At 37.6% G+C, this 13,182-nt stretch overlaps 3 protein-coding genes and 1 non-coding gene across 4 annotated transcripts; 3 read left to right on the top strand and 1 right to left on the bottom strand.

Moving 5' to 3' along the window:
* The first annotated feature begins 1,839 nt into the window (after positions 1-1,839).
* Positions 1,840-4,125, top strand: LOC113317349 (polyubiquitin-like). Its single transcript, XM_026565474.1, has 2 exons — positions 1,840-1,938; positions 2,484-4,125. Exon 2 carries the CDS (start codon positions 2,484-2,486, stop codon positions 3,858-3,860), a length of 1,377 nt encoding a protein of 458 aa, XP_026421259.1. The 5' UTR covers positions 1,840-1,938; the 3' UTR covers positions 3,861-4,125.
* Positions 4,126-4,355: 230 nt separating this feature from the next.
* Positions 4,356-4,912, bottom strand: LOC113315528 (peroxidase 40-like). Its single transcript, XM_026563794.1, has 2 exons — positions 4,908-4,912; positions 4,356-4,782 (listed from the first exon to the last, which is right to left on the bottom strand). Exons 1-2 carry the CDS (start codon positions 4,910-4,912, stop codon positions 4,356-4,358), a joined length of 432 nt encoding a protein of 143 aa, XP_026419579.1.
* A 207-nt stretch (positions 4,913-5,119) lies between these two features.
* LOC113319067 lies at positions 5,120-6,513 on the top strand. Its single transcript, XM_026567365.1, has 2 exons — positions 5,120-5,581; positions 6,027-6,513. Exons 1-2 carry the CDS (start codon positions 5,246-5,248, stop codon positions 6,237-6,239), a joined length of 549 nt encoding a protein of 182 aa, XP_026423150.1. The 5' UTR covers positions 5,120-5,245; the 3' UTR covers positions 6,240-6,513.
* A 197-nt stretch (positions 6,514-6,710) lies between these two features.
* On the top strand, positions 6,711-6,783 carry TRNAA-UGC. Its single transcript has one exon. It is a non-coding gene; the product is annotated as a tRNA-Ala (tRNA).
* The last annotated feature ends 6,399 nt before the right edge of the window (positions 6,784-13,182 follow it).

Here is a 13,182-nt window from a genome sequence, read left to right as displayed (position 1 = left end):
TTTGTATATTCACAAGAATGCCATTGTTTTAAAAATAGATCAAAAAAATTAAAACTTAGATATCTTTAAAAACACACATCGGATTTTTGGAAAATTAATATATTTGGAAAGCTCTTTAAATTATCTACGTAATGAGTACAAACAGGATATTAAATTTTTATTTTAAGAATTTTTATTTTCATTATTATCAAATTTGGTGTTGTTAAAAGAATCCAATTCAAGCATGTGCATCGCACATGTGGCCTTACTAGTAAAATATAATTTAAGCTCGATTTCCCAAATGAAATTTTTAAATAATCCACTGGATTCCAAATCCACACTAAAATCTAGGAATTAAAAACTAAAAATTTAAATATTTTAAGAGATATTATTATTAAGGGTGGATTTGGAAAATATATGGTCTTTTTTTTCTTTTTTCTTAATATGTGTGAAAACATCTTCCCCTCATCTAAAATAGGACGGAGGGAGTATTAATAAAATCTTTAGTGGGATCCAACTTTTATTAGTTTATATTAATAAAATCAATTGTGGGATCCTAAATTACCAGATTTGTTCATTCCCCATAGTGCAAAAACGTGTTTGTTCATCCACGTGGCTCAACAAAAAAAAATAATTGTTGATTGTCTTAGGAATTGCCCTTAGTTTCCATAAAATAATTTTTCCAGACAAAAACTGAGTATCCACGTCTTATTCCTTAGCTTAAAGGTGGACCCAATCCGCCAATCACAATGGTCAATGGTTTCCCTTCGTTATAACTTATTGAAGCTATGCGAAATGTGTAGGAAGTACCCCTCGCTATGGGTGAGGGGCATTTTTAGCTTAATCACACGGAAACTGTGAATAATGCCAAACGGACACTCAGTTTCTTTCTTTTTTTTTTCTTTTTTTCCTCTCAAATTTTGTTTCAACCGATTTAGTTAAAATTATTTATGGTCAAAAAAATTTAAGAGAGAAAATTGGAGATATAATAAGAAAAAAAGGTGTTCTAGTAAAACAAAATAGGTAAAAGTGAAAGTAAGAGCAAAACTCAAAATTTAAAAGCAAATATTTAGGGCCTGTTTGGTACAGTTTTGAGAAACAGTTTTCAAAAATAGTTTTCCACTGTTTTAAAAACATACCCTTTTTTCCTTGTTTTCATTTTCTAAAAATTGTTTGGTAAACTGTTTTTGAAAACAAGGAAAACCAACTAAATCGGATCAAATGTAAAGATTCGTCTAAGAGATAGTGATATTAGCCATGACTCACTTGCAGTCATTCCCCATCTCTTACTTTGTTCTGAAAAGAAGAAAAGAATAAAGAAAAGAAAAAAAGAGAAAACACAGAAAACAATAATTTGTTGTTTTCATTTTTTTGTTTTTAAAAACAGAAAACAGATAGAAAACATTTTCTGAAAATGTCCTTACCAAACGCGTTTTCTCCTGTTTTCTGTTTTCTCTGTTTTTAAAAACAGAAAACTGTTTTTGAAAACTATACCAAACAGGACCTTAGTTTTTCATTGAAAATCACTCGGTTTTCGTACAATAAAGTTTTTATCGGATCTGATTAACGTTAAAATATAGCTAAAAAATTTCACAATGCTTAAGCCGCATAAAAGACCATGGTAATTGGATTTTGCTAGAAATAAGTTATAGCTAGGCGAAATGATTAATCATTGTGATCGACCTTGAAAGGAACAAAGCGAAACAAAGGTAAATCGGCCTAATCACAGTCTTTACCTCCTACAGTCCTACTCCTAGCTACTTTCTTTGGGGCTTTCCGAAGATCCCGAATAACGTATCGGTTCACAAGATCTGGCCCCGTTCCGTTACAAAGACCTTATAAATAGATACTTCCAATTTTCTTCATAGATATCATCTTTTTCTCTGCCTCTTCTTCCCAATCCCCGTTCCCGATCGAAAACGCTTTTCAGATTTTCATCCCCTCTTTGTCTAAAACAAGGTAAGCTTTTGATCGATCTCTTCCTCTCTCTAATCACTAGTTGATCTTGATGAAGATGATTTAGAGCTTTTTGATTTGTAAACATGATTTAGGGCCTTTTGTAACATGATGTTGATTTTGGATTTGAATTCAATATTTAGGTTTCTTATATTTGATTTGATATTATCTCGACTTTATATATTTGCCTCTATCTGTAATTAGTGTTAGTTGGCTTTAGATTCGTTGTTTAATCTGATTTAGGGTTTGGGTTCTTATTTCCGATTTGATGATGATGATTATGTTAGAATCTGTTTCCAGATTAAGGTACTTTTATTATCTGCATGCAAAAAAATTTCGCTGTTAATTAGTATGGTTCTGGAATAGATTTGGATTCAGATTCTTGAGGTTATCAATTTAGAATTTGGATGCAAATATTGATGTAGAGCATTTGTTATTTCTTATGATCTTGTTATTTTTAGAGTGTGTTGTTTGTAGAGTATATGTTGTTTATAGTGTTTTGGATTAAAATTTGTTATGAATTACTAAATGGTTATTGTTTAACGCAGATGCAAATTTTTGTGAAAACTCTAACTGGGAAGACCATTACTCTTGAGGTCGAAAGCTCGAACACCATTGACAATGTTAAAGCCAAGATTCAGGATAAAGAAGGAATTCCTCCAGATCAACAGAGATTGATCTTTGCTGGTAAACAGCTTGAAGATGGAAGAACTCTTGCTGATTACAACATTCAGAAAGAATCTACTCTCCATCTTGTGCTACGTCTTCGTGGTGGTATGCAGATCTTTGTTAAGACTTTGACTGGCAAGACAATCACTCTTGAGGTTGAGAGCTCTGACACTATTGACAATGTGAAGGCAAAGATTCAGGACAAAGAGGGAATTCCCCCAGACCAACAGAGATTGATTTTTGCTGGTAAACAGCTTGAAGATGGTAGGACTTTAGCTGATTACAACATCCAGAAAGAATCTACTCTCCATCTTGTCCTCCGACTTCGTGGTGGTATGCAGATCTTTGTTAAGACTCTTACTGGCAAAACCATTACCCTTGAAGTTGAAAGCTCTGATACAATTGACAATGTGAAGGCGAAGATTCAAGACAAGGAGGGAATTCCTCCAGACCAGCAGAGGTTGATTTTTGCTGGTAAACAGCTTGAAGATGGTCGTACCCTTGCAGACTACAACATCCAGAAGGAATCAACCCTTCACCTTGTTCTTCGTCTGCGTGGTGGTATGCAGATCTTTGTGAAGACCCTTACCGGCAAAACCATTACCCTTGAAGTTGAAAGCTCTGATACAATTGATAATGTGAAGGCCAAAATTCAAGACAAGGAGGGAATTCCTCCAGACCAGCAGAGATTGATTTTTGCGGGCAAGCAACTTGAAGATGGCCGTACACTTGCTGATTACAATATTCAGAAGGAGTCTACCCTTCATTTGGTGTTGCGTCTCAGGGGAGGAATGCAGATTTTTGTTAAGACTCTAACAGGAAAGACTATCACTTTGGAGGTGGAGAGTTCTGATACCATTGACAACGTGAAAGCAAAGATTCAGGACAAGGAAGGTATTCCTCCAGACCAGCAGAGATTGATTTTCGCTGGGAAGCAATTGGAAGATGGGAGAACCTTGGCAGATTACAATATTCAAAAGGAATCAACGCTTCACTTGGTTCTTCGTCTACGTGGTGGTATGCAGATTTTTGTTAAGACCCTTACTGGGAAGACTATCACATTGGAGGTGGAGAGTTCTGATACCATTGACAACGTGAAAGCAAAGATCCAAGATAAGGAGGGGATTCCACCTGATCAGCAGAGGTTGATTTTTGCAGGAAAGCAATTGGAAGATGGAAGGACTCTAGCTGATTACAACATTCAGAAAGAATCCACTCTTCACCTTGTCCTCCGTCTTCGCGGTGGTGATTATTGAGAGGTTGTTCATGTCCGCAGTGTCCCTCCAGGAGTATGTTTCTTAAATTCTCGGTTAATTGTCCAAGTAGTTCTTTTCTTTCTCGTTTTATTTCGAGACTTTCTTACGACTTGCTGTTGTATCATCTGGTAACATTGCAATGAGGTATTTACAGTTTTAAGGTTAGGTGAATTGAATTCATGAACTTCTAACAGAAGTTGCTTGGATGAATATTTTCTCTTTGTTTGCTTGGAGCAATGTTTATTTTAAGAAAATTTTCAGAAAATGAAGTCCAAAAGGTTAACAAAATCTGCAACATATCTGGTGTGATGAAGTCCAAAACTCGTCGGTCATTCACAGAGATTTGCAATGGAGTAGATAATAATAAGATAACCATTGTCCATTGATAGATAATACTAATAATAATGCTGATAAAGGTCATTAACACAACCTATTCAAACTCACACCATCATGAACTAGCAACAATAAAACGGTGTTCTTAATCATAACAGCCTATCAGTTAGTGACCCTACAGTTGCGGCGGATCTGGCCATTTCCGCCGGTAAGTGGACTCAAGCTTCCCATCCTCACCATAGACTGTTTAAAGTCCTCAAAGAAAGCCAGTGGGTCGATTGCATATGATTCGACGATCTCCAGCGTCGGACTGTTACCAGCTACGAGCACCTGATCAGAAGGTAGAAGTGCCTCACCGGAGACAAGGTTTATGAAGTACTGATTATCAAATGTTGCTGGTGTTGCCAAGTCGAGAGCTGTTAGAGTTGAATTGTTGTTCGTTTCAGAGTTGGAGCAAAGCTGCTTCAACGATGCTACAAATTGTAGGTCGAGGGCTGGCCCGTCAGTGCTACTGCTGCTACGACCCTGAAGACTAGAGCTGAACGATGAGCACCTTGCTTGACCAATTGTGTGTGAATAGTGAAGATATCTAATAATTAAAAATCACTGTTTTGAAACCCTTGACCCTGAAAACGAATAGTGAAGTGAAGATGATCCAACTCTTTTTATTTTTTTTACCATTTGACACATTTTCAATAATAAATTAAAAATCACGCCATGATTATAAATAAATTAATCCTGGGTTCATCATCTTTATCCTGTGTCCACTTTTACATTTTCCATAATCATATCCCCTTTTCTCACAAGTCATGGTGTCAAATCAGTGATGTGATGCGGTGTAGGATAACGAGTATAGTGGTGTAGGTTAAGAGTATTATATTCCTTTTCGGACATTTGTCTTGTCTGAAGCGTGCTGCTGTATACACCTGTCTTAAGTACTACTACGTCATCTTCTGCTCCACTCTTCCATCATTTCGTTACTTTTTACCCTCTCTGGTCTGGTCTTTCTTCTCTTCAGAAGAAATTTTTAGGGATTTCAAAAAAAACCCAAAATGGGAAAAACCAGTCAAAAGATTCAAAAGCCACTTTTAGATTTCCGCTCAATCAAAGATGATGCTTGGTACACAGTAGATAGACTGGTTCTAAGCAAGCAAAACACCGTTCTTACTGTGAAATTCTCTGGGTTTGATGAAGAAGATGATGAGAAGTTCAATGTCAAGGGTTTCAAAACAGTGAATGAGTTGGATCAGTTTTTGAACAGGTTCCGTCCAGCTTGTGTCCAGGTACAGGATGGAGAGTGTTATGATTTGAGACGTGGATCGGATGTCTGTGCAGTACTCGAAGAAGGTGAAAATGATCATAAGTTCTACAATGGTGTCATTGAATCGGTGAGTTGACTCTATGACTGATTCATTGTGAGCTTTAAATTCTTTCGATTTTTGTTGTACTGTATGTATATGTGGTTTAAGTTATAGGGTTTATGGGTGGTGGTGAGAGTTTGTGAATGTTATTGAATCGGTGAGTGCGTTAGTGACTGCTTCATCGCTTGGTTCATGTGATATTGACGATTTCTGTTTTGATTCAGGGTTTTATTTTGAGTTGCATACTTGCATGTTTTGTCTGAGTCCATTAATCAATAGATTTCATAACATGAGTTATTGACTCGGCGGGTCGACACAGTGGCTTATTCTATTTGGGTTTGTTTTTGTGCAAATTCGTTTATCTCCTTCATATATGCTTAAATTCAGGGTGTTAGTGGTGGTGTTGGGTGGACAGAAAACACTAGATTATACACCTAGGAAATGCCATTGCTAATCTGGCTTCATTCAACAGATAGAACGTGAACCTCACACACGGAAAGGAGGAGAAGAGAGGTGTTCCTGTATATTTGTGTTGGGTTGGCTGGAAGGTCCAAATGCAAGGTGTACTGAACAGATGGGGATTAAACGCATTTGCAAACTTCAACCAGGATCCCCATTATTTGATTACTCGCTCGAATGTTTCATGAAGAGGTCACGGCAACATCTTGATTCACTTTTGAAATGATAACAGTATGCAAGTCGGTAAGGTAATAGATGGGTTTGTAGTTTTGTTTTGGTCAGCAGTAAGTTACAAATAGTATGGGGTTGGAAACTAGAAAATTCAGACTTGGTGGAACCGTATCTCTACCTTTGTAAATATTGATATCCACTAGCTCAACTCGGTTTTATTAATTCCGTAGTAATGGTTCTTGTTAAGTTGAAACTGATACCCGCAAGTTTCATGTTTGTCAAGTTGAATCATGATGTATCCTCGGCTTCATAACCATTTTATTTCCCCATGTTTCTATATATAGCGTATTGGCTAGGCTTACACGAAACATGTTAGCCAACAGAAAATGCAATCGACTGTGAACTGTGACTCCTCTGTCAACAGAAAGTGCATGTTCTTCTCAATTCACAGTGCGTATAATTACTTGCTGAGAGTTGAAACACCTTCCCGATCTTGGTTGCTGGACATGAAAAACGGCCCAAGCATGGGGATGTAGCTCAAATGGTAGAGCGCTCGCTTTGCATGCGAGAGGTACAGGGTTCGATACCCTGCATCTCCATTTTTATTTTGCTTCAGCTGATTTTCGTATCTCATCAACCATAGACAGCGTCAAATACTATTAACGCTCTAGAAAAACACAGCAATGACTGCATCTCGCCTAGGGCTGCACATGGGTCGGTTTTGGCCTCACCCACCACCCAACCCACTGATGGCGGGTAATAGAAGTTGTCACCCGCAACCAACCCACCATTACAATGGGTCGGTTTTCACCCGAACCACAATATGTCGGGTTGGATCGGGTGGGTGGCCACAATATGTCGGGTTGGATCGGGTGGGTGGCGGGTTACCCGTCATAACTTGCAAGTTACCTATTTAAACATCATACTGAAGTTACTTAAAAGTGTTTACAAAATACTGTAACTGCATGCAAAGTGATAAAGGTCTAACAATAACAATAAATGAGTTCAACTGTTCAAAGCTCAAAAGATAAAAGAGTGCATTACTATTGCCTACTATACTAAAGCCAAATAAGCTAGTTTTTCACATGCCAGCAGCCAGCCTCCTCTTTCACTGACAAAGTAGTTTTAATAGTTTAATGCTTTCAAGTTTCAACAGCCAATCCAAACTGCAATTTTGTACCCTGAAATGGTAGGATAATCAGTTTGTTAGACATTAAATAGCAAGCTCAGGCTAACTAAATGATAACTGTTTATGCCATAGACAAAGCATTGAATCCCAAATAATTTTGCTGCATTCATGTTGGTTTCATCGGAAAAGTATAAAAAAGAATTAACACCATCACCACATAATTGATACGATTCTTACCCTTTGCAGTTTTTTCTCTGTTAGCTTATTCTATGATGATGGAAGAAGCAACAAGATCACCAAATATCTCTGCAAGCGAAATGAGTAAATAGAATGGATGTAATAGAAGTACAAAAACCCTAACTGAGTACTCTATTATAACTTTAAACTTCAAAAGAGCCTTAAACCCTAACTATTTTCTTACTTCGATGTTTGATCTGTAACCCTAGTTGTGGAGAATCTGATTAGAAGTGATAAACCTAAGAATGCCCAGTTCACACAGCTCCAGTGAACAATAATCTATTTGATCAAAATTTTAATCTAATCAACGTCTTTAGTTCTACTGTCCAGATGATAGAATAATGGATTTATATTCCAAACCTTCTTGCATCTTCGCAACACTATGATACAAATAGTAATTTATTTTACAGAATCTCATCTCCACAGTCAAATTACACTCTAGAGTCTAGACAAAGGGGCTGCCTGAGACAAGCTTTCGTTGGTTGAGTTTTTTAGAGAAATTGTAAAGTAAAGTATTCTGCACATAATATTTTGCAAAATGTATGAAACAAAACACAAGACTGCGCAGTTGCGACAATAAGGTTGAGAAGATGGTGTAGATGAGCCAGATGTACTCCCTATCCCTGCTGATGGTCCATGCACTTGTCCAGAACGCGGTGGATGTGGAGGGGGAGGTCCCATTTGTGATGCCACTCCATTTACAACTGGAAGATTAAAATCAGAATCAGCTTCTGAGATTTCAACCATGGTAACCTGCACAAAAGAAACAAGTTACAAGTTACAAGTTAGTGAGTTACAACAGTAGCTACAGTACAACAATCAACAAAATACAAAATGGTACTACTGGTGGTGAAGACTGAAAAACATAAATGGTCATCAAATTGAAATACTAAGTAAAGTACAGCAACATAAACTCATCCAAATCAACAACAATCAACAAAAGAATATATTAAACCCTAATTGAAAGAGAAGAAAACTAGAATCACCAGTACCCTAATTGAAATCAAAAACAAGCAATTCATCAAACCCTAATTGAAAAATAAAAAATCAAGCCGTTAATCGGACCCTAATTGAATTTGAAGATGAAAATATACTAGAAATATAAAATAATTCATCAAACCCTAATTGATGATTCATATCAAAGAAGAACATAAACTACACAAAATGGTTCCAAAAAAAAAAACCCTAACTGTAACAGACTAACAATATCTTACTTACTGAACTTTGAATTAATGTTACTATGTTGAATCTTGCATTGAAGGACTGAAATCTAAAGTAAAAATGGCAGCGGCAGTTTTTTTTTTTCGAAGAAGAAGAGTGAAGACTGAGAGAAAGAAAGAAAAATGGCAGAAGAAAGAAGAAGAGTGAGACCGAGAGAAAGACTGAGAAAGAAGAAGAGTGAAGAGTCTGAAGACTGAGAGAAAGAAAGAAAGAAGAGTGAAGACTGAAAATGGCAGCGGAAGGCTTTGCGATTAGGTTTAGATAAGAGTTCGTTTTGTATAAACGGGTAGGATTAAATGATGAGGGTAATCTAACGGTTGTTGTAGTTTAAGGCGGGTGGGCGGGTTGGGTCGGGTGACGGAAGATGCTACCCGCACCCAACCCAACATGTGGCGGGTTCAGATTTTGTGATCCATAGTCGACCCACTCCTAAATGGGTTGGTTCGGGTGTGGGTATTTTTGGGCGGGTGCGGGTTGGGTCGGTGGGTTGGGTCGGTTTTGTGCAGCCCTAATCTCGCCAACTATCAATAGAGAACTGAATTACTAACGAGACAACTTCAGAACACAGGAGAAAATGTATGTTAAAGAAAAGGAAAATTTATTACATAAAATAAAAATCTGTTAAGAAAAAGAGAAAAAAAAACGAAATAGCAGTTACTCCCTGTCGTCAGCCATTTATAGTCGTTACTCCGTCTTTTTCTCTCAACGGCTCTTTCAACGGTTTTCCCCCTCCTGAGCTCTAGCCGGAATTTCACCGTTTTTTCCCTCTGGACCTCTAGCCGGAATTTCTTCACCAAATGCTAAGTTTCTTCATCTTCTGAACTCGCACGGCTACAACAAATCACACACATCAGTGTTACTGCAACCACATCAATCACATTCTCAACGCAATCACAGAAGAAAAGATGAAGATCGTCACACCCATCATACACATCACACATAACACAAATTACATTCCAATCACTAATTTGAAAAGATGAAGATCGTCACACCCATCATACACATCACACATAACACAAATTACATTCAAATCACTAATTTAACAAGTATGGAAGATGGATTTTCCCCTTCCACGAAGAATCTGCAACACCGTTTCGTTATCATAGTTCCATCCATAGAAATCGTTCATCTGGAAACTGGAAAACCCTCTTCCATAAAATTCTTCAATATAAGGAGCCCAAAAAATTACCTCCTCTACAAATCAAATCCCAACCCCCTAAAATCTGCAACAATTACAATGTCTCAAGTATAAAGCCGCCTGATCTATTCCAGCCTGAAGATTGCAACTTCACAAGCTATGGGCCTCAGAAGTTATCTAGTTACAGAAGCAGCAACATTTACAAAATTCTATCAGTCACCTGCTTAATGTCTTGGCATCAGACTAGCTTCAGTTACAGTATACAAAAAGTCCTTCAATTCTATCTGAAGAAGTTAGGCTACAAGCTTAATTGGGTAAAATTCTTGGATACCCCTCTTTATAATCCTAGTATGTCTTTCTCTACAATTCTACCTTATCTCAATTGTTGTTGCCTGTTCATAAATCTAAGCGACTTTCAATTCCTAAACTTCTCTATAAGTACCAATATTTTTCTGCTTAGTCTAAATTGCTTTCTTATAAAAACTCTCTACTACCTCAGAATTCCCTATACCAAAAGTATTCTTACTAATCTGACTACTATTTTCAGACTTATTAGTTTTGACAAGTCTTCCTGCAAGATTAATTGTAATCCTATTCTAAGCAATCTAGGAAAGCAATTAATCCATTGCCTCCTCTAGCACTTTTTCCCTAAATATTCTCAAAAATTTCATTATTAAACCCAAGGAAACACATTTCAATTTCAAACCCACAACAAGTTTTAGCAACAAAAAAGTAAACATTACCCTGATAATCATTGTATCCTAAAATAAAACTTTAAGTATCTACATTCAACATACCCCTCACATCCCCCAGAGCTATGATTTGATTACTACCTATTTAGTCAGTACCTGCATCTCCAGATGCATTTGCAGTTTCATTAGCAGGCACAGGTGCAATGGATCTTGGAACTGGCATAGGCAAAGGCTCATCTGCTGGTACATCTTGAGGCAGAGTCACCTCTCCCAACCCTGTATTAACTATCCCAGCAATATCTGCAGCCATCTGCATTATCTCAGGAGCCAGCATAAACAAATTCGGGAAGATAACTGCATCCACAGGGAGAGGGATGAAATCATTCTCTTGAATTCTGGATCTGACATCCTCAGGAACTGATGTTGCAAAGAACCTCTGTCGTGCACCTCCACAAACAATCCGTTGATCTCCTACCAAAACCACCCCTTCATTGATAATGAATCGACCTCGGTGGGGATGAAATGCATACAACAACCATCCATCCTTAACTCCACACATACGATCTCCATCAGGATTAGAAGGTTCTCTCTGCTGACCCCGACCTCCATCTCCAGTTGCCGCATTCATTCTCCCACCATCTCCAGACCCATCTCCCTTAAATTCAACAAGAATACTACTACTTCTTTGCATTTTATAACTACCCCCACCACTAGCTGGAGAATATTTGATTTCACAAATAGCATCATCCTAACAGATTGGTGGAATTTTTTTTACCTAACATCAGATTCACATTAGAAGAAAACAAATCATACCTTTACAATTCACTCTATAAAACATTAATACCTAGCACCTTACTCTCGAATATCATATTTCATTACCTGAAGTTTGGGCATATTCAGCCTAGGCTTCTTTTCATTTTGAGTACCATCAGGAGATCTATGCTTGTCCTTTTTCTCATTGGAATTCAAATCTTGATACATCTTCTGAAAATCACTCGACACCAAAAAAATATATTCTTGCTTGTCTCTGATTGGGAAAAACTGATTGAGAAAATGAAAAAACTCCTTCTATTTCTGCTTATATTGGCGGGGAAGAGCAACAGTTTCCATATCGCAACCGTTAATCACCCCTTGTGGCACCACGATCCTTTTTCCTATACATTGGTATTACTTGATTTCTCAAAGTGGCAAGCCTACTGGCTACTTACAATGGAATAACAAAAATAACTACATTCTATTGACTCATGTGAAGCGACATCAAACACTTGGCAGTTACAAAACTTCCATAAATTCGGGTCGGATCTTGGATAAATCTTAATGGATTACTCCCTTGAGGATTGATCCACCAGGAGAACCACTTGGAGATCCATTTAAGTTGACTACTCTCCACACATCGTTTCAGAGGCAAGCTGAGTCGTATTCTGTTTGGACTGCATTCCCTTGCACATCTATCGAACCCATAAATTTCTGGTGGCAGGCTTACACTACTTCAAAAGGAGCACCAAATCTAGAATATATTCCTTTGGCACGGCAAGGGGACCCAGTAACGAGGTAAATTTGCATACAACTCTCATTGTGGCAGTCATCAACCATAGCAAACGGGTAAAAACATTTCAGTCTCACTCAAATTTAGATTTTTCTAACGCTCTAGTACCCAGTGGAGTTATGTATGACAGGTTGCGATCCAAAGTGACATTAGCCATTGTCGACCAAGTCAACAAGTCTTTAGCTGGCCACACCCACCACAAGTACAACTACTACAGTAAATGTACTGCAATTGTTATCCACTTCAGTTACGGCAAGGCACAATGTCATCCCGTGAAACAATTTCAAATTAAAGTTAGTCACATCAACATCACCCTTACTGTCTCATATCTTACCTATACTACCCCAAGTGAACATAACCTTCACTCCTTTTTTCTTCCATGGTATCAAAAACTCATATTAGTGGCCTCCTCATCCAATTCTAACCTGCAATCCATAGAGAATTCAGCAAAGAAAATGAATACAACCTTAACCATGCCTGAGGATTTGTTTCCAAAAGTTTTCACCAACTCAGAGAATATCAAAACCAAGCAAGCCCAAAACTGGAAAGGATGTTTCATTAGAAAACTTTGCAGTAACATTTTCTTCCAAACATCCAAAGATGGTAACTTCATCAATGCAAACTGGGAAATGATCAGTAGAATTGAGGTTGGAATTTGGAACATAAGAAGAAATTTTTACATACTCAGAACTACTCATGAAGAAGATTAATCAACTTTGAGAAATGGAGGCACTATAGGGGTGTTTGACAAGCTGGTGGTGCTAGTGGGAGAACCTTCTAATGGTCCTGATCTCATTGATGAAGAAATGTTCTCCAAAGTCATGATCTGGCTGCTAGTGAAGAGAATACCAACTCACATAATTCCAGATATACCAAACATCATAAGACCAATTGGAGTCTTCCAGGGATCAAAAAACCTTATGGTAGAGATAGGTTTGAAAAAAACTTGGAGGTAAAAGTTACAATCAATGTAACTAAATCTCTCGAATTTGGAATAGAAGCTTTTGAAACCCCTACCTTGTCTCTCTGTTTGGA

This window comes from Papaver somniferum, chromosome 10 (genome assembly GCF_003573695.1).
Source record: "Papaver somniferum cultivar HN1 chromosome 10, ASM357369v1, whole genome shotgun sequence".
Lineage (NCBI taxonomy): Eukaryota > Viridiplantae > Streptophyta > Magnoliopsida > Ranunculales > Papaveraceae > Papaver > Papaver somniferum.
The sequence above is the reverse complement of the archived record's forward strand: the minus strand, read 5'-3'. Positions and strand labels throughout refer to the sequence as shown.